The following is a 21,832-nucleotide window of genomic DNA, read 5'->3' on the forward strand; positions in this document are numbered from 1 at the left end:
GTAATTAGAAATGTAAAACACATATTGATGCAGGGATTAGTTAGAAATATTTTATTCTTCATCTTCGTATTTACTAATATACGAATATTAGTAATATAGTCATTGTTACTATATTTGCTAATATAGTCATTGTTAAATCAATTGGAAGTCCACTTTGTTTATAACTGGATTCGAAGAGCATATTCTCAAAAAACAAACTATAGGTAGCTGAGTTTGTATTTGATATAATATTCTGACCCTGACCAATAAATTATTTTTGTCCTTCCTTTTGTGTTTGTACATTGACGACTATTCCGTGATTCTTAAGCAGAGAAGAAAAAAAAGATTTAAAAATGGCGCCGGTGCCTGAGGAAACAACTGCGATAGATTACGTGATGGAGGCAGCTTCTGGTGCACACTTTTCCGGTCTCCGATTTGATGGCCTTCTCACTTCTGGCTCTGCTTCTCCACGCGCTTCTCCTACTCACACTCCCACGCACTTCTCCACCACTATCCCTCTTGATTCCACTACCCCTAAACAGCCTTTCGTTATCGGTACTTCTTCAAATTCTCAATTAATTATCGAAACTTTTTGTTTTTGTTTTCCGGTTTGAATTAAATACGTGTTAATTCTGGACTATTTGAGAATTGGCTTTATGAACTTTTAGTATTATTTTGCTGTAATACTTTAGGCCCATACCATTTGAAGAAATTTTGGTTGGTAATATGAGTCGTTTAATTTTCATTTGGCTCTGTTCATGTTTCAACAATAACAGCTACCCAGTATTCTGTTCACATTTCATTCCATCAATTTAGTGGTTTGCTGACAATTCTACTAGATTAAATTGGGTTTGAGTTAATAGGAATGGGCATAGAGGATTTTATATGACTGACCCCCCTAGTTTAGGCTTCAGGCGTAGTCGATTGATTGATTGTTTTGAATGTAATGTTGTTTTTTTCAAATGATTCTTGAGCTTTTGCTCTGTGTATCCAATTATTTCAAGAATTCAGTGGGAAATTTCACTACTTGAAATGGGTCCAAAAAGCAGAAAAGATATAGAGAATTCATACAAAACAATAAATTATTGTTTTTACTTTTTTGGGTTTATTCATGGAGATTCTGTTATACCAATTTGACCTAATATTTGTTCTATTATTCTCTGGGGGGTTTTTGAGCAGGGGTTTCTGGAGGTACAGCATCAGGTAAGACGACAGTGTGTGACATGATCATCCAACAACTACACGATCATCGTGTCGTGCTTGTTAATCAGGTTTGTTTTGTGTTCTTGTCTTTGCTTACTTATTGATTGCTGACATGTTTTGATAGTTGTCAAAGCCACGGAAAGCATAATGTTACAATGGAAGAGGGTTGCTCCAGTGTCTTGGGATCTCCCCCCCCCCCCCCCAACAAAACACACACACACACACAAAGGAATACATTGTTCTGAAGGTGGCATTACGAATTATTTACAGTGTTCACGAATCCCAATAAAAACTACATACTCTTTCACAAATTGGTACCACATATCTGGTGTACCTAAATTTAGTTTCTGATTGTTTGGATTTAAGTAAGGATGCATACACATCCTCTTCATCATGAGGGATTTCTCAGGTAAGTTTATTTGATTGAAATGTTAAATTTTTTTGTGACGAAATTTGATGATTATGCAGGATTCTTTCTACCGCGGTTTGACGCCTGAAGAAATGAAACGTGTCCATGAGTATAATTTTGATCATCCAGGTAATGCGATCTCCACAGATGTAACTGTTTAGCTGGTGAAGATCCGGAAATTAGTGCTCTTTTACTTCTCTGGACTTGGTTGAACTTTCAGTTAACCAACCTCTGGCACTATTATGTGCAGGAGCATGAGTTCTAACTTCGGAATAATATAATGATTTACTTTCAGATGCTTTTGACACTGAGCAGCTCTTAGAGTGCGTTGAAAAGTTAAAATCTGGCCTGTCAGTCCAAGTCCCAATATATGACTTTAAAACCCATCAAAGATGTTCAGACAGCTTCCGCCAGGTATATATTTGTACCATGTTACTGTTGCATTGTTCTGTTTCCCTCCTTTTATCTCTTTTCACGAGAACATTTCATACCGACAACCGTGCTCCACATTTAAGTTCATTGGAAAGCATTTAGTAGTTTGAAATTTGCCGACTCACATGCATGTTCTCAGTTTGCTGATTTTACTTGGATCTCGGTTCTTATTGCTTTTTATTTCTTCGATAAGGATCACGGTTCTAATTGCTTCAAAGGATCATTTAAGACCTTTAAGCTTATTGCCTTATCCGTAGTCTCTGTAGGAGTAATGAGATTTTCCCTGTTGGTTTGTATCAGCTTGTATATGCTGCACAGTTCTTTCATTTTTACATGGCTCACCTGTGACCCACCAATTTTGTTTCTCATTGGTCTATAAGATGTTGTGCTTCTGTTTCTCTTATGAAGAGAAATCTGATAGAAAATAATGCATACCGCTGTCTAGTTGAGTTTCTTTTGTGTTTGTTTGTTCTTTTTTTAGCAACTTAACAAATCTTTAGCATGAAAATTCTGCCAGGTGAATGCATCTGATGTTATCATCTTGGAGGGTATTCTTGTTTTCCATGACTCGCGTGTCCGCAATCTGATGAATATGAAGATTTTTGTTGATACAGGTTCCACTTCTTTAAATAATTTTGGCGCACTGTAGCTTACTGCGGTGCATCATCTATTCCAGCTTATCATCTTCACCCATGTTGCTGTTGTCATCATATTTCTTTTGCTTTGCACACATGTTCCATCAAGCTTATAATAAGCTTCAATTGCATGCCAATTCATAAAGTGTTTTAACTTTTAAGCTTTTACCAACCGTGCAATCGAATGTGATAGGCATTTATTTTCATTTTTAACTTATCAACACTTTAACTCCCTAGAAAGATATTCTTCTTATGGCTGATTTCTAGATTTTAGAAAAGAAGAGTTGACTATGTTATTTTCTCAATGTAAGAATTAACTTCATCATTATTATTTGCATCTTCTTGATGCCATTAATGAAATCACTTCACTTAAAAAAAAAATTAACTTCATGGTTTTCAAGCATTGATTGGAGAAATAATCATCTATAAAAGGTTTACTTTAATAACACTTTATCATGGCTAGAATGAAACTCCGGATCTCCATCTTGTGATGTTGTCGTGGTTTCAAAATCATTATGTTTCACCCTGACTGAAATGATATTCATTAGTTTATAGATGTGTAGTGTGTATTCTCCAGCCATATGTGAGCAACAGAATCTTTCACTAGGGAATTAGAAGCACTAACCAAGTTGTGGGAAACTTTACTTGTGCATGTATGTGCCCTCCAAGAAAATGTTCCTATTACACGTATTATCAGCTTGCACGGGGGAACTAGAAGTAAATAAAAAGTTGATTAGACCATACCTTTATAATGTTTAGTCCAAATTTTACGTAGTAGAGAACAACCTGTACTATCTCACTGTATCTTACATGAAATTCCATCTTATTTTAACTCGGGGATATATTACAACAAAGTTTCTGCCTCTTCTTTAGCTAAAACAAGATATGTTTGATTATATTTAGATGAAATTCAGTTCATATCAATACATAAACACCAAAAAGAAAGTAATAAGTAAATAAAAGTTATAAATTGAAACTACATATAGTAACTAAAGTTGCTTAATTAAGTTTAACCTTATTTGCTTAAATAAATTGAGTCTGCATGTAGGTTGCCTTAGTACGTTTAATGGAAGCTAGTAATTTGCTTTAATCCCCTTTACTACTGGTGTTAGTTTATTAATTTACATACTGAACTATAGTAGATTACCAAAAACTTGTTATCTTTTCCATCTAGAGTCTCTTCAACTTAGAAAAAGGTGAATTTTGTGTATTCTTTATCTTATCATCCTGTGGAATTTTTTCATTTGGAGAGTTATACACACTTAATGGCTGATAGGGTATTATTTAGTTTTACCGCATTGAAACTATCTCAAAGCTTTTCTTGTCTCCTTTTGAAAGTTGTCTTTAGAATGGCAGAAATCATTTTTTTTAGTCTTGCTTGCACTTTACGGGTGATAATTATCTTATGCTAGATGCTGATGTGAGGCTTGCTCGTAGAATAAGACGTGACACAGTGGAGAGGGGTAGAGACATAAACTCAGTACTTGAACAGGCAAGCATTACTTTCTTGAAATATGTCATACTGCAGTTAGTCCAATTTTTGGGATCAATTGTCTTTTTGTCTGCAAAGTTTTCTAGGTTATTCTTTTAAATTTGAAAAGGAAAAAGCTAACTATTGTCCTTGTTCCTTTTGCGGTTCAGATTATTTCTTCTTCTGCATGGCTTGAGCTTATTAAGAACTTCAAATCTTCTTAATATGAGATTCTTTCTCTTTATTCAGCAATTAGTAGTTATTCAAGATTGACATGTTCCTTTTAAAAGTTTAAACACATTTTTATATTTAATGCTGCCTATATGGCTTTAAGGTACAGTTTAACCTTAATATTTTTCTCACTCATGCAGTATGCAAAGTTTGTCAAGCCCGCTTTTGATGACTTTGTTCTTCCTTCAAAGAAGTATGCTGATGTTATCATTCCAAGGGGAGGTGATAATCATGTTGCTATTGATTTGATTACCCAACATATTCGCACAAAACTTGGGCAGCATGATCTTTGCAAGATATATCCGAATGTGTATGTTATTCAGTCGACTTTCCAGGTATGCACATCACTGTTTATAATGTAAAATGAACAATTGATCTGCTTAGATTGTTAGCTGATGTCAGATCGTTTGGGCGAGGCACCTATGTAAGACGATATCTTAGCTTAGGTTACTAGAAGTAGTTAACTCTAGAATAAAACTGGTAGTGCAAAGCGGCATTCTGTAGTATTAGTTTCCGAAGGTTAGCATAATTTACTTCTGGGCTTATTCAAAGTCAAGTGAACGCGGATGGACAAGAAGTCGAGAGAGAAAGGTGGAAGAGATCAATTTTCATTAAAGATGATCACTCATGTATCTTGAGCGAAAAGATCAAGAATTTGCCTTACAATTAGGTTTAAGTGATTGGTGAATTTGGTGTTTTCTGTACGTTTATCTACTAATGACAATTACCTTTTATTTTCTTCTGTATTACAGATTAGAGGTATGCATACACTAATTCGAGATAAAGATATTTCAAAGCATGACTTTGTTTTTTATTCTGATCGGCTTATTCGTCTGGTAATCCCAACTTTCTAAGTACTTTGGATATGACATGACTACAAGGCTAATGTCTTTAATAGGAACTTAGAAGGAAATTTCGATGATCTTCTTTTCAGGTTGTGGAGCATGGTCTTGGGCATTTGCCCTTCACTGAGAAGCAAATAGTCACTCCAACAGGTATGTTCATAAGACATTCTATGTGATTTGAAGATTTTTCTACCTTTTCTTCCTTTCAGTTTTCTCTATCATTACCTTGTGGGCAAAACTTTTCTTCTTGGAATGGATTAAGATTGTCTACCTACTTTTGAATATACTTGGAATTATTTCTCAAAAGAGAAAATATACTTGGAATTAATAAATTAGTTATTAGTTATTGTGTTAGCTTAGTCATATATGAAGTGTTCCATCCTTATCCAAAAGCCTTACATATGAAGTGTGAGCTTAACTGTAATACAGGTTTCTTAGAGGCATTTGAATACCTTGTTTCATGATTAGATGTAGATATTTTATCATTCAGAAAGCCCTTATGCTGCTTAATTTAAATGTTATCTCTTGTAAAAGAAATCAAAATGATAACAACCCCCACCCCAGCATGCGCCCAAACACCCAAAAAAGAAGTCAAAATGGTTTTAGACCCGTTTCCATCGAAAGAAATGCTTGACTAAATACTTCTCTTGATTGAGTGCAGAATAAAGCAAGAGAAACTAATGTGATATCATCTTATCCTTTTCCTGGTCATGCTATTTTGGTTTGTGTGGTCTGTCTTCTTTTTTTTTTTTTTTGAGAATGAAGTTTGCGTGGTCAATCTTGATGATTGAGCTTCATTATCTATTTGATGTGGAGCAAAGACTGCCTATACAGTTATGAGTTCTTTTCCATTCATAGGAAGTAGGAACCATATATCCATCATACCTTGTAGCCATCTTGAGGATACTTCAGTTTGCACACTCAGGATCATCTTAGCTTTCCTACTCACCCCTAAATTTACCAATCAATCAGCTTATCTTTAATCCCAAACTAGTTTGGCATAATTGCTGTAATTATTAGATTTTTTTAGGTTCTCTGATGCTGATAAGAACTACAACACCTCTACTCCTAGCGATTGTTATGAATTCTCAATATCCATGTCGCTCCAATTAGACCCCTCCAAAATCAATATTTCACTAATTTAGGTTTTCTAACACGAAATGCTCTCTACATTTGCTGTTGGCATACAAATTCTAACTAGATTAGAAGTCTCCTAGCTAACATTGGACCTAAATTTTAGTTTACCAACATGACTAACCCTTAATCCTAACTAATTAGTATTTTTATGTGGATCTTTTTCTTCCACTATACCCTATTTTGCACTAAGTTTGCATGGATTCTAAGATATTGTAGGTATTTTGAGACTACTTCCTTTGTTGTGATTTTGGCTTCCCTCAATTACCATGCTTTCACACCTATGGACTGTTGCATCCGGAGGTCGACGTAGGACATGATCAAACTATCTCAAGCGACCTCTTAATTTACCCTCTATGTGTGCTACTTGCACTTTCTTTCCAACGTCTTACTTCCCTTTCTCTTCACTTTCTGAATGTTGGGTTGACAAAAAATTTTTGTTATCTGTTCATTAGCTATTCTTTTACTTCTCAGTTTTCTGTTGCGTATCTCTCCTGCATATGAATCCAAGCTCACATTTTTGCTTGATTCAATTCCAGGGTCAGTATACACCGGTGTTGATTTTTGCAAAAAGTTGTGTGGAGTGTCCATTGTTCGAAGGTGAGTATTAGATCAGGTTTTAACAAGTTCTCTTTACCTTTGGATATATACTGGTTAAAGATAAAAAAAGGATAGAGACTGGACTGAGCTGGATCTCAATGTGTAAAAGCAAATATGTTATTGATTTTTTGGGTTTCAGTCCAGGAGTGAGAAAAAAAGAATTCGTCCGTTCTAGTAGTCTAGACTCTAGACTTGCAACAAGCAATCTTTTCTCCTCTCGTGTCTGTGTTTATTGTTCAATGGGAACAGTACCAGTTGTCTACTATCTTACTAAAGGAGTTCAGATATATAACTTGTTTCTTACTTTGCACTTTTTAATCACTTCCATACGATTGTCTCCTCATCAGAAAGACAAGGAGAACTTTGCTTTTGCTTGCTATATTTTCCCAAACATGTGTATATACACATTTCTACACAGTCAATTTGTTCTCAAGTTAAGTTCATTTTACTTCCTCCATCTTGAATTGGTAAGTTGAGTTAATTGCCCATGCAACATGTAAAGGCTAGAGCTGAAGGATTACTGTCTTTAAATGAAAATGGATATGCAAGTATAGATAAGTTCACTTGCACCCAAGGGAGTGGTCTTGTGGTGAATAAAGTGGGTACAAACCTTAGAGACCAGGGTTCAAATCTCATCATAGACAAAATTCAGGTGATTTCTTCTCATCTACCTAATGGGTAGAGTTACCCGGCATCTGCGGTGGCAGGAGGTAACATGTACCCACTGAAATAGTCGAAATGTGAGCAAGTCTATGAATGCTGGTCTTTGTTACCATCTAAAAAAAAAAAGGGTCTATGAATGCTGGTCTGCTCGAAAAGCTGATAAAGCCATCAGGAAAGTCTGGCAGATGATCCCTGCTTGTATCTTTTGGTGTGTTTGGACAGAAAGGAAGCGCAGATGTTTTGATGGGATATCAACTCCATCTCACACACTTAAGGCTAGATGTCTCTTATGGCTATTTGGTTGGCAGTATTTAGCCCCTGTAAACTAACTGCCCTATTGACTTTTGGATTTTGTCAGCTCCTTTGCTTTAGCCTAGTATTTTTGTATCAAAGCTGACTCTTTCCCTCTCTTTTCTACTTCTTGCATCTTCTTGATGCCTTTTTTTATAAAACTCATTACTTCATCAAAAAAAAAAAAAACGTTGGATCAGCACCATCATTATCAAAGGAAAAAGTGTAGATAAGTGCGCTTGTTGATGAATGTGACCCATTACTAGTATAAAGTGGTTCAGCGTATATGTTTTTCTGTTATATTGTTAAATTATTGAATAGTGTAGAGAAGTTTCTCTTTTAGGAAGATTTATACATGTGAAAGTCCCAGAAAAGAAAGCATGACAGTTGACTTGGGATAATAAGTGCTAGTTTTATTGCATGTTTTGAGTTTTGATGGTTGCACACTTGCACTTAGGTAAAGATACAACAACAATGGTGCCTCGGTACCAAACAAGTTCGGGTCTGCTATATGATTCCTCATTGACCATGTTTCTCCATTTAAGCTCAACTCATGTCATCATCATACCAAATATAACATAAAAGTGAAATAAGTAAATATATATAAATAATAGTAATTCATTGAATTGTTTAAGACTTTGAAGTTCAAGGAACGCTACCTATGACATTCATGGGACAACTTCCCAAGAAATTTTTTCTTCTTTTGATTCTATCTCATCTCCTTAGGTTAGCTGTTCAAGCACTTCCTCTAGTGTATACTCTGGGTTGGACTAGTCCTTAATTAATGAGAACTTATTGTTGGACTGCTGACAATTTTGATTAAGGGATATGTAGAAACAGCCTTATAAGGCAAGGGATGTAGAAATCCAGTCCCGGTCTCTATGTCTTACAATTTGGATACTGGCATGACTCATGAGGGGTAATTGATTCTACTAGGCATTTGAAATTAGGAGGATTTTTTTTGGGGGTGGGGGTGGGGGAGATCATGGTTTATAGGTATTTATGCATCAGTAAAGCAGTTTGATGTTGTGCAGTTGGTTACTTTACTTTATTCTCAGGACAAATCAACTAGCTTAAAACTTCTGTTTATTTGCAGTGGTGAAAGTATGGAAAATGCACTTCGTGCTTGCTGCAAGGGTATTAAAATTGGGAAAATTCTGATCCACCGTGATGGTGACAATGGGAAACAGGTGATACGTTTTGTTCTTTTCCTTTTCTGCTTCCACATTGACAGGATATCATGGATAATGTGGTGATGAACTGCATCTGAGCAGCTTATATATGAAAAACTTCCAAAAGACATCTCAGAGCGGCACGTCCTGCTTCTGGACCCGGTACTTGCTACAGGTATTGTATCTTGGAACCCGTGACATCTAGCTTTTGGAAGTTCCCATAGGACGATCATTTCATTTTTGAAACCAAATCTCTTGTTTGTAGAAAAGCTGTTTTCTCCTATAGATGATCTCAGTTCTTTATCTGGGTGTTTCCTTTTGGGGTTTAGAAATCTTTCTTCTTTTGCATTGATTTATTGCTGGAAAGATAAAACAAGGGGGAAAAGAGCATGTTGAGCATGTAGATCAGGATTCTGGAGACTAAAATGTAATAGTAACAGTGTGTTTACGTGATTCTTTTACCCGGTCCTTCACCTGCGGATGAAATGTCGTGTTGTTTTGCTACCGCTGTAGATAAAAAGGAAATAGAATTTGACCCTATATCCTTTTCCTTTGAAGGTAATTCGGCTAACCAGGCAATTGAGCTGCTCATACAGAAAGGAGTACCAGAATCCCACATTATTTTCCTAAATCTCATCTCTGTGAGTTTCTTCCGTTTTATCTCAGAAACATCTGCAACTACATAACCTTTTCGTAGGGCATTTCACCATGTACTGACTTCTGCTATCTTTTTCTTTAGGCACCTGAGGGAATACATTGTGTTTGCAAACGATTCCCCTCCTTAAAAATTGTCACGTCGGAGATTGATCTGGCTTTAAATGAAGAGTATCGTGTCATACCAGGTTTGGGAGAGTTTGGTGATCGTTACTTTGGCACTGATGATTGAGACTGCACGTTTTGCAAAGAGTCTCAAGATTGATGTGCTCCAGAATTGGAACTTTAGCACCCTCCAAATGTGGATCTATGATCTGGCTCTTCTTCTGGTTTATTAACTGTTTCAGCATAAGTATAGAGAACACTCATACTGGATATTCTTAATGATGCCGGTCGATGTAAAATCTAAACGATCGCTTGCTCTATTGAAGCACATATTGTTCAATGAGGCATGCTTCTTTTAAGTGTGAATCAAATATTCTCAGATGCCTGCAACTTAGGACTCTGCTCAGACCCATGTGTGTTACTCACTTTGTGTTTTTACCAATTAAATAAATACATAACATCACTTAACCATCTTAAAAAAAGGAGACATTGTCAGGTATGAATCCCCTGCAGTAAACGATTTCTTCTTAGCTCCATGAACTGATACATGATAATGCAGACCAATACCAGAAAAAATTGAGCTGAAGACATTGATTTTAAACTTTCGTTGGCAGCTCAGGACCAAACACGTCAACATATAGGTTTTTCTTAAAAGGAAATCAATATATTGAAAAAGAGGAAATTCATAAAATTTGGGACTGCATCTTTCAATATATATAGGAGAACATCAAAATACAAAAGTCAAACTTATTCCACGTTAAATGCCAAATGAGGCCTGATCAGATGCACTCGTCATTTAATAACTCTTCTGATAAGTTAAAGGATTTTCTTGGTTAATGGTAATATCTATATTTCTTGAATAGAAAACAAAATAAAATTCAGTTCTTCCATATATAATTTAATCTAGTGGTATTACTAGTTGGAGTTAGCGGCGGACCCGGAATTTTTTGCAAGCGGGTTTAATCTTAGAAGTACATCTTAGGAGTACATAACTTTAGTCGTAAAATAGTAATTATCAAGCGGGTTCAAATAACATATTTATACAAAATTTACGCAGCTTTAATAGTAATTTATACATATACACAGTATTAATTTTTGATGAAGCGGGTTCAATTGAACCCGCTTGTCACCACGTGCGTCCGCCATTGGCTGGAGTATTCCATATAATAAGTGTATGTTAAATTCAACAAAAAAAAAAAAATCGTTTTCCCAACATAATTTTTTCGTATATATACGAAATATTAAACATATTTACCCGGTTTATTTATGTTTTTTTTTATTTACAGAAAGTAACTAAAGTTCTTTATAAAATATATACGAATTCCGTCAAATCTATAATTTATCTACAACTTGAATGCATTTTTTTGTACAGAATCCGGTCAAAAACTTCAATTTACATACAATTTTTATACAACTTGTATACAATTATATTAGTTGTATATATTTTCTGCACCCGACATATAAAATATATAAGTACAATTTATTTATGTTTTTTTCTTCGAATTTCAATCTGAAATTCTAACCAAAACCACCTCGAATCTTCACCATATTCGCTCAAAATTGAGATATAAACTCCAAAGAATATCTCCAATCATTTGCACACCACCCAATCTAAACAATCCTTAATAATTTGGCAAAATTTAATTTCTGAATTCAAAGCTTTAAACCTTTTTAAGGGCTATCAATGGAGTTTTTAATGAATTAACGGAAAAGGTCGAAATATGCCAGTGAACTATGCGAATTAAGACAAATATGCCCGTCGTTATTAGTTTGGCCCAAATATGTCCAAATTACATATTTGGGCCAAACTAATAACGACGGACATATTTGTCTTAATTCGCATAGTTCAGTGGCATATTTGAATCTTTTCCGACGAATTAATAGAGTTTGGTTCCAAAACCTTTCTTCCATAGGCGAAAAAGCTGAATAATTCGATTCCTGGAAGTATTAAAATTTGTCCTTTTGGTTTTGATTATTGTATTTAGTTGAATTTTGAAGAATTATTTGATTGATTAAACAATCAGGCATGAGAAAAAGAAAGAGGAAGAGAGAAAATGGGGAAAATTAGGTTCTAATATATAGTATTTTATATATAATTGGTGGTAAATAAATTTAAAAAGTAGTATAAATAAGTAAAAATTCGCAAAATATATTGACGTCATTCCATGGGCTAAATCCAAGATGAGTTAGGTTGTAGCCCATAGAAATAAGGTGGGTATGTGGCTCCATTTTTCCATTTGTCAAAAAGTGGCAGCCATTATTTTGGCTATACACTGTTCTGTTCTTCACCTAATTCCTTTCTTCTTCTAATAATTACGTGCTGCTAACTCCTAAAGCTCCTCTTTGGAGCTCCACTTATTTAACTCCAAATTCCAAAATCCAGAGCAGGATTATCAAAGAATGGGGGCAGGAGGACGTGAGGTGGCAATTTCATTGGATGGAGTGAGGGACAAGAACATGATGCAATTGAAGAAAATGAATACTGCAATTTTCCCAGTTCGGTACAACGATAAGTATTACACTGATGCCATTGCCTCTGGTGATTTCACCAAGCTAGGTTCGTCTTTTCAATTCTGGGGTTTTTATTTAGACCTGTTTTGTGATTTAAGGCATGTCGGCTCAGGTAAATTTTTCAATGTAGAGATCCCTTCGTTCCAAAAGAATGAATGGATTTCGATCATTAGGGTCAAACTTTTTAATGGTCTGTGTCAACTTGGACATGGATTCTTTATTTTCTTAGTACTAAAATTTACATAGTGGGCACCTATATAAAATTACTTTTAGATACTATTTTCTAAATAGTATTAGTGTAATATAAATGAGAACAATAAGCTGAATTAAAAGGTACCTACTTTTTGGTGAAGGATGAATCTTTCTCTTTTTCTCTGCTTTGTAGCATTTTGGAGTCTTAACGATGATAAGAAGAGTAGTAGTTATAAGAGCCTTTTAGTCTATTTTTACTCTAATAAGTACAGGAATTGTGCTGATAAAAGCAAGTGATTAATAGCCATGAGACGAGAAACCACAGGTAGATGCCAAACTAATTAGAGGGAATAGTGGGGCTTACTCAACGCCTTAACTCATATAACAAATCCATTATCCGCTATTTGGGTTTGTTTCGTAACTCATCAAAAGAATGGCTGCAGTCAAGAAAAGGGAAGGAAATTGAGGCTTTTCTAAAGGAGTTATTTTCTTGGATGAGGCTACATTTAAGTAGTTAGAGGACCCCCTCAATGGAGAAGGGAGTTAGTTCATAGGGGCATTGTAGCTGTATGTGGTTTACACTCTGTACATTTGAATGAAAAAATTACTCTCTAAAGAGAAATTAACCACTTAATTGTAGTGACATCCTTTAGGCCTCTCTTCTGTAGCTCGATGTTGTAGTTGGTACTCTGATCTTAAGAACGCTGGTATGTCCTACCGGTCCTTATTAAAAAAAAGTTGGTACTCCAGGCTTTCTTTTCCCATATTTTCTGATTGGCTTTGGTTGAAATCTCCTGTAGTTTTTTTTCTGTGTATCGCCTATTGTTAATCTGAAAAAAATCTCTATTTATTGAAGAAGTATACGACTTACAACATTGTATTAATATTTTACAGAAAGGAAATCATCTCAATGCCCCTTAGCCCAGTGTTCATGATGCAATATGGAACCTCTGCCCTTTTCTTTATGTTTACATATTGAAGTATACAAGGAGAAAAATCTTATATTTTACAAAAGTAGATGTTAAATTAACCTACTTCACTATACCAAATAGCAGAATTAATTTGAAATACAGGAATACAGAATTAACCTGTGATCATTGTGTCACTCTGCAATTTCTACTCGCAAAATTGTTTTCCCATTGTTATATATTACTATTATTTAGTATCTCATCAGGTGCTCTATCTTCAACTCTTCTTTTTAAATGAGGTATCAACTCTCTTTCTCCTACTATTAGTTTTTTTATAAGTTTTCCTACTATTAGTTAGACTGTTTAGATTCTCATATAACATTTTTTATAAAAAATATCCTCTTATAACATTTCAAATGACTTTGTTTCCATTGCTTAGAAAATCAAGTCATTTAACATTTCATATACTACTTCAATTTTATATTTAGAGAAAAAGTTCCTTTTTTTGTGGACTATAAATATCATTTATGAATCAAACTTGTGAAAAGACCCGAGCATCTAACCTAACATCTTAAGGCAACTGGTGGAGTAGCTCATGACATTTATAAACCCTTTGAAAGTCCTTTTACGCTATTCATGTGGGACAACTTCCCATGTGAAGTAATTACCCTTTCGGAAGCTCTTACACTAATGTGTAAATATAATATGGGAATCTAATCCAAAAGCTTAAGGCAATTGGTGGAGTAGCTCATGACATTTATAAACCCTTTGAAAGCCCTTACACTATTCATGTGGGACAACTACTCGTGTGAAAGAATTACCCTTTTGGAAGCTCTTACACTAATATGTAAATAGAATCTGGGAATCTTATCCAAAAGCTTAAGACAATTGGTGGAGTAGCTCATGACATTTATAAACCTTTTTAGAAGCCCGGGTTTTGAAGGGTCAGAACAACATAGCTTATGAATGTACTAGTTAGTAATCATCATTGCTTGATGCAGCATTAGGTTTCTACTGGAAAGAATAACAACTCAATTTGTCATTATTTATGATAAAACAATAATGATTATGTGTAACGACCGTTTTCTAAAAGTCTTGCAAGAGACATTTATACCTTCAATAGTGTAGGTAAAGACCAGATAAAAAAAAAAAAAAAGTGTAGGTAAAGAGGTGCAAGAAATTACTGAATATGTGTTTCTCTTTATGGGTCAGTAGAGGAGGTAAACATAAATATGTAGTGAAGTACAGAAAAGTGCAATTTACGGTTTTTAGTGCAAGTTAAAGAAAAATGTGTTTCCTATAATATTCAAAGAAATGAATACATCCAATATATAGTTCTCTGCTTCTGCTGTAAGCTTTCAACTTTTCAATCTGTAGATATTTCACGAAACTTTTGTCATCTTTTGTACCTTCAAATTGATACACTTTGTTAAGCATCTCACATTGGTTGAGAGAATATGAGGTTTTCTCCTTATATGATCTTGAGCAATTCTCACCTTATAAGCTAACTTTTGGTGTGAGTTTGGGCTGAAGGTCATTATCTTTACGGGCCTGTTTCATTCCTATCGTTAGTTTACCCAATGTTCTGTCCCAATTTTATGTTGTCCACGCGCAGATGTTCCGCTTTGGGTGTGCATGGGGTTTTCCGTGTCCCACGTTGGTTGAATGAATGATCTATTGTCTCCTTATATGATCTTCGATAATCCTTACCTCATAAGCTAGCTTTTGGGTTTGAGTTAGGCCCAAGGTCCATTTTCTTTATACTCTTTGAGATAAATTCAAGGAATGCATCTCTATCTGGTTTAAGCTTTCCGTTTCCGAATCTTGGATATTCTATAGAACTTACCTTGTTTCATTTTTTTGTGCCTGCAGCATATTACAGTGATATTTGTGTAGGTTCAATTGCATGTCGCCTTGAGAAGAAGGAAGGTGGGGCTGTTCGTGTTTACATAATGACTCTGGGTGTTTTGGCTCCATATCGTGGGCTAGGTATTGGTGAGTACTCTAACTTATCCTGCTCACCTTGGTCGAAGTTAATGTTACCATATAACTTTCCATGGTTTCAAATTTTTAATATGAAGACATCAACCTTCAAGTTGACATTTTCCTTTAATCTTTGAAGTTAGTTGTAAGGCGTTTACACCATTTCAAAACACAATATAGAAATATCGGACTAGTTTCTTAGAAAAAAAGCCTAGAGGCTAAAGGTGTGCCGGTTGCTTACATTAGGGCGATTAAGGACATGTATGATGGAGCTAAGACTCGGGTTAGGACAGTTGGAGGCGACTCTGAGCATTTTTCGGTTGTTATGGGGTTACACCAAGGATCTGCGTGTAGCCCATTCTTGTTTGCTCTGGTGATGGACGCACTGACACACCATGTTCAAGGAGAGGTGCCATGGTGTATGTTATTCGCTGATGACATTGTTCTGATTGACGAGACACAGAGTGGCGTTAACTAGAGGCCGGAGGTTTGGAGACAGGCCCTTGAGTCTAAGGGTTTCAAGTTGAGTAGGACGAAGACGGAATATCTTGAGTGCAAGTTCAGTCCCGAGCCAAGCCGAGGGAAGCGGGCATGGACGTGAGGCTTGGATCGCAGGTCATTTCCAAGAGAGGCAGTTTCAAGTACCTTGGGTCGGTTATCCAGGGGGATGGGGAGATCGACGAGGATGTCACACACCGTATAGGGTTGGGGTGGATGAAATGGATGTTAGCATCTGTAGTCCTGTGTGACAAGAAAGTGCCTCCGCTACTCAAAGGTAAGTTTTATAGGTCGGTCATGTTGTATGGGGCTGAGTGTTGGCCTGTTAAGAACTCACATACCCAGAAGTTGAAAGTAGCAGAAATGAGGATGTTGAGGTGGATGTGCGGACACACCAGGATGGATAAGATTAGGAATGAAGATATTCGGGAGAAGGTGCGCGTGTCTCCTATTGATGACAGAATGAGGGAAGCGATGCTCAGATGATTCGGGTACGTTCAAAGGAGGAGCTTGGATGCCCCGGTAAGGAGGTGCGAGCAGTTGGGGTTGGTGGGTACGAGGTGAGTTAGAGGACGGCCTAAGAAGTATTGGGGAGAGGTGATCAGGCGGGATATGACTAGGCTTCAGATTTCTGAGGACATGGCACTCGATAGGAAGCTGTGGAGGTCGAGCATTAAAGTTGTAGGTTAGGAGGTGGTTGAACATATTTAGTCTACCAGTGTGAGGCTAGGTTGATAGGATTTAGTCTTAGACTGCTAATGGTCGGTGTTGTGTTTACACTACTCTTCCGTTTTCATCGCGTCAGGCCTTATTTACTGGTTATTATTTCTGCTTTCCATCTATTCGCTGGTTCTTGTGATATTATTTCCATGGTTTTTTGTTGATGGTACTGATATATTGTCTCTTTTGGTCTTTTCATCTTCTTGAGCCGAGGGTCTACCCTCCCCCGACCCCACTTGTGGAATTATACTGGATCATTGTTATTGTTGTTGTTGTTTTCTTAGAAAAAAATTAGTAGCAGCACAGGGTCAATCGATTGCAGTTTCTCCTGACATGTCAATAATATCGAGCAACTTCTCATTTAGTTCTTCTTTTTATTCTGGTGCAGGTAAAATGTTGTTGAACCATATCCTCAATCTTTCTGCCAAGCAGAACGTTAGCGAGATTTATTTGCATGTGCACACAATTAATGAAGATGCCCTCAATTTCTATAAGAAATTTGGATTCGAGGTTACTGATAAAATCCAAAACTATTATACAAACATAACCCCACCAGACTGTTTTGTCTTGACCAAGTTCATCACTCAAACAAAGAAATAGATAGTCTGAGCTATTTGGTTGAGTCTTGGTCAAACCTTCACATTATCTTTGACGTTCTGAGCCTTCTGGTTCTAGTTTTTGCTACTTATGAGTAATTTTCCACCCATTGAATTGTTACAGTATGCCCTTTTCTGTTCTATTTTATTTATCCTATCTACAACATCATCAAAATTGAATGATTTCCCTGTAATAGAAATAGTGCAGTTCAATGCAAACATTCGAGTTTGGTTAATGAAATGCTCACCACATAAATGAATGCAAGATATGTATGTTGCATATAATTTTATATCGTAAATATGGTTAAATTATATGCATTTAATTTTAATTTATGACTCTTATGATTAAATTGGTTGAATTTATACCAATTTCGGCGAATGTAAGCATTTTCCGAGCGTAATCTTACAAATGGGATAGGCCTTGGTGCAAAACAAGTTTGGATTACTTCCAATTTGAAACTGATATATATAAATTGTTCTGGGAAAAGCAACTTATAATTAAATCATGAAAAAAGTAGAAAAATCGAAAGTGAGCCATATGATCCCACGTGGAAATAGCAATACTCTTTTTTTCTTCTACTTTCCTAATATCTGTCGCAACATAATAATAATAATAATAATAATAATGAAAATAACAAGAAAGTATTTTGAGTCTAGTTCAATTATATATATAGCTCATTTTCTTGATTCACTTCCCGTCCACGAATTCTTAGTTTTCTTTTCCTAATAACAGAAGTGCTCTCCTGTCTCCGCATCATTACCTGATAACTTTAAGTTGATTATATATAAAAATTTTACTATTTAATTACTTAAATTGTCAGTAGTCGTTACATATGATATATTTCCTTGTTTTGCCCAAAAACGGTAGGAAACTCTAGGCCACTTTTACAACAACAACAACCCAGTATAATCCCACTTAGTGGGATCTGGGGAGGGTAGTGTGTACACAGACCTTACCCCTACCCTAGGGTAGAGAGACTGTTTCCAAATAGACCCCCGACATCCTTCCCTCCAAGAACTTCCCACCTTGCTCTTGGGGAGACTCGAACTCACAACCTCTCGGTTGAAAGTGGGGGTTGCTTACCATCACAGCAACCCCTCTTGTCTTCTAGGCCACTTTTACGTGGTGCCCAATAATTATTGTTGAGGAATTCTTTTGGCAAGTAAGCTTCCGAAGAAGGGATCATTATGACATTTTAGACAAATCTTATATCAAAAAGCTAAGGAAGAAGAAAATAAAGTGTATTTCAAATATAGGATAAGTTCATCTGATACACGCATTTTGTGGCTGGATTTTGCTAAGCTCAAGGGATAAATTTGTAAAGTTGGTTGGATGAAAGCGGAATACATTATAGAATATGTTTGGGTGGTGAAAAAATTAGTTTTTTAATGCTAGGTAATTGATAGATACAACACCAAAGGCAGATTCAAGATTTATAGGTTAAATCTTTAAAATTCTTAGTATTGAATAAAATATATTTTTAAGTTATATATTCATATCTTACTACTCCCTTCGTTTACTTTTAGTTGTCAAGTATTCTTTTCATTTTTACTTGTCATTTTTCGCATATCAAGAGAAAAATAATTTATTTTTTCCTGTTTTGCCCTTAGCATTAATTATTCATTTCAAATTATTTTACAAATCCATTAAGACTATACACCAATTAATATGGATATCATGATAAATTATATACTTTATTTTTTAAGGGTTGTGCAAAGTTAATAATAAACTAACGGAGATAGTATTTGTTAGTAAAATTTTAATGAATAAATTTATGCACTATGTATATATATCATTCCTTTTATTGAGTGAGGGTGAAGGTGCGGGACAAACAAACAATGTAGGGATGGATAGGTAAGTCGTATACCTAACCACATTTGCCAATTTGCCATCCTTTTCTACGAAGAAGCTAGACTTCATTTAAACATTCTCGTCATCATCAACTGCGTCAAGTATTTAATGCACAACGTTTTATACTATAAAATTCCAAGATATGTTATTGTGGTCACACTTTTTCTTCTTAATGTTGACAAGCATATATAACTACTCCTATTTGACTTTGAATTGTTCGTTTGAACAACCCGTCTCATCCCTTACCGAACCGGACTGAATCGGGTCAAATCGGGTTGTTAGTGTCGGCCCGATTAACACCCTTAACTTGAACATGACATTAGTAATAAGTAGAACATGGGTATGTATTTTTTGTAAAGAAGCGCCACGAGTATAAAAACTTGTCGCAATTATGAAGTTTGACCGCTGGTATGAACAATTGAACATTAGCCAAGTCAACATATAGTTTTGCTATCATTGACATGTAATTAAATTTGTCGATCTTTGTCAAAAAAGAAAAAAAAAACATTTATAATAACTGTAAACTGTATATTTTTCTTAATGTTTTATTTTTTTAATGATGGCTTTTATTGAACAAACGAGAAAATGTCCACTGAAAATCTTCAAACTAACAGCTGGGATTGTACCACTTTCCATCAACAAATTATTACGCTTTTCTAACATCATTGCTCTTCTGTCCCCAAATTATTAGCTTGATAATACATTTGCATGCTGTTGCCACAAAAAAAAAAAAAAAAAAAAAAAAAAAAAAAGACCCATAGAAATTATGAAACTCTAGGCCAAGTTCGGTCCATACTTCTTGTTACAGCATCTTCCCTTTTCTGAAGGTAGATCATTTCCCTGTCTTATTTCCTGTGTGTCATGCCAATAAATAAATCAAACCAATTATGTTCTACTAAAGCACAATTAATAAGTTGGCCATCATTTTATTACTTACATCCTCAAAACTCTTTCACAACTACAAATACACATGTTTTCTATTCGGAATCAATTTTTTTTTTTAAATAAATGTGAATATTACCGTAACAACCAAAAATAATTTTTACATCCTAAGAAGCCTCCAGTGTCTGAATGGATCTAGACTCTAGATCTCCAAAACAAACAATACATCTAGTTACATAGCTTTTGAATCAACAACTAACTTTTCCTAGCTCTCTTTTTCCTATACAATGTCTCCAATCTATCTACAATCTCTTTCCTAATTTGTTCATATACAAAGTCTATGTTTACATTTACTTTCCTAAAGATTTTTCAATTTCTTGCTTGGCAAGTGTAGTACAACATGGCTCCCTGTCACGACCCCAAATCCACTAGCCGTGATGACACCTAACCCAATCCGCTAGGTAAGCCAACTGCTAAATAATTCAATTTCAATATTGCTATAGTCAATTAAACAAAATAAATTATCTGGATCTATTACATTTCCCAAGGACTGGTAGTACAAATCATGAGCTTCTAAGAATAGAATTTACAAAGCTGACGTGAAAAGAATACATCTTCTGTTTGAAAAGTACATAAACAGAGTTTTATAATCTAAGACTACCGTGAACAAGAGGCAACTACAGCAGGAACGCAGGTACGCCTTCAAATCCAGCAACTATCGAACGCAACAACATCGACATTCGGGATCTGCACGCAATGTGCAGGAAGTGCAATATGAGTACAACCGACCCTATATACTCAAAAAGTAACAACCCTAAACTTAGGTTGAAAGCAGTGATGAGCTGGAACATAGGTCGGGTCCAACACAAAAATATCCAATAACAGTTCATAACAATGTAAAGCATATAAATGAGGAAGTAATTCAACGATAAATTACTCAACTTTCTCGCAGTTTTTTCGAAAATAGTTTCGCTTTTCAAGAATATCTGTGAAAACCCAAATTCTTTACCGAAAATATCGTGAAATATGAGATAGTTTGAAAAACTATATTTCTTTTTCTAAAATCGTTTTCACAATAAATAAGATGTTTCATTTTCTTTCCAAATAGCAAGTGTGAGATACTTCTCTATGACAACATATCAATGTGTGAAAAATATCATGAAGACGTGATACCGTACAACATGAGGAAAATGCATCTCTATGCATGTATGTCATATATGCATGCCAATGCCATGTATCTCCGAGATGAATCATGTACCCATACTCTTAGAGTACTCAACCTCACTTTAACACGCTTTTCACTCATCATACTCAACCACTCGGTACTGTATATGGCCCATACGGCCCAGGAATATTCATCCCGGAACATATACAACACTGACCATTAGTCACTCAGTACCGAGGAAGGCCAATCCGGCCCCATGGAGAAGATCCATTTCTAGGTGTATAAATACTTCGGACAAGATCCATGTCCAAGGAAGATCCATCCCTCAAAATAATCAATCGCGCCCACTGTGAGTGTGCAGACTCCCGATGGGCTCCTACGGCCCAAGCACTATAACAAGCCAATCATGGCATAAATCAATCAGGCCCCCGGCCTTACTCAATAATAGATAAAACATGTTGCGGCGTGCAACCCGATCCCATAACTGTCACTCATAATCAGGCTCTCGTCCTCACTCAGTCATCAAGCTCTCCAGTCTCACCCCCGAGCTTACAGTGTCATGAAAACTCACTTGGAACAATGATATGATGTATCAATATGTAACAACGGGGCTGGGATATGATATGAATGCATGAATGTGACTGATTACCAAATATCAATGAATTCAATGAGATGACAACAAGAAATGACCATTGTGGGTC

At 35.7% G+C, this 21,832-nt stretch overlaps 2 protein-coding genes across 2 annotated transcripts; both read left to right on the top strand.

Annotated features, from left to right (window-relative positions):
* Window positions 1-232: 232 nt before the first annotated feature.
* Window positions 233-10,214, top strand: LOC107821621 (uridine/cytidine kinase UKL1, chloroplastic). Its single transcript, XM_016648057.2, has 14 exons — window positions 233-534; window positions 1,159-1,250; window positions 1,651-1,720; window positions 1,887-2,005; window positions 2,541-2,637; window positions 4,071-4,150; window positions 4,501-4,695; window positions 5,113-5,196; window positions 5,295-5,355; window positions 6,879-6,939; window positions 8,990-9,083; window positions 9,168-9,240; window positions 9,624-9,706; window positions 9,805-10,214. Exons 1-14 carry the CDS (start codon window positions 333-335, stop codon window positions 9,949-9,951), a joined length of 1,458 nt encoding a protein of 485 aa, XP_016503543.1. The 5' UTR covers window positions 233-332; the 3' UTR covers window positions 9,952-10,214.
* A 1,849-nt stretch (window positions 10,215-12,063) lies between these two features.
* On the top strand, window positions 12,064-17,497 carry LOC107821620 (uncharacterized). Its single transcript, XM_016648056.2, has 3 exons — window positions 12,064-12,381; window positions 15,308-15,430; window positions 17,025-17,497. Exons 1-3 carry the CDS (start codon window positions 12,225-12,227, stop codon window positions 17,234-17,236), a joined length of 492 nt encoding a protein of 163 aa, XP_016503542.1. The 5' UTR covers window positions 12,064-12,224; the 3' UTR covers window positions 17,237-17,497.
* The last annotated feature ends 4,335 nt before the right edge of the window (window positions 17,498-21,832 follow it).

Source organism: Nicotiana tabacum, chromosome 8 (genome assembly GCF_000715075.1).
Source record: "Nicotiana tabacum cultivar K326 chromosome 8, ASM71507v2, whole genome shotgun sequence".
Lineage (NCBI taxonomy): Eukaryota > Viridiplantae > Streptophyta > Magnoliopsida > Solanales > Solanaceae > Nicotiana > Nicotiana tabacum.

Bases quoted from the DNA above. Each gene is read 5' to 3' on its own strand.
- LOC107821621 (XM_016648057.2), top strand. From the start codon at position 333: ATGGCGCCGGTGCCTGAGGAAACAACTGCGATAGATTACGTGATGGAG. The intron at 4,151-4,500 runs GCAAGCATTACT...TCACTCATGCAG, and splicing joins TAAACTCAGTACTTGAACAG to TATGCAAAGTTTGTCAAGCC. The intron at 4,696-5,112 runs GTATGCACATCA...TCTGTATTACAG, and splicing joins TTATTCAGTCGACTTTCCAG to ATTAGAGGTATGCATACACT.
- LOC107821620 (XM_016648056.2), top strand. From the start codon at position 12,225: ATGGGGGCAGGAGGACGTGAGGTGGCAATTTCATTGGATGGAGTGAGG. The intron at 12,382-15,307 runs GTTCGTCTTTTC...TTGTGCCTGCAG, and splicing joins TGGTGATTTCACCAAGCTAG to CATATTACAGTGATATTTGT. The intron at 15,431-17,024 runs GTGAGTACTCTA...ATTCTGGTGCAG, and splicing joins ATATCGTGGGCTAGGTATTG to GTAAAATGTTGTTGAACCAT.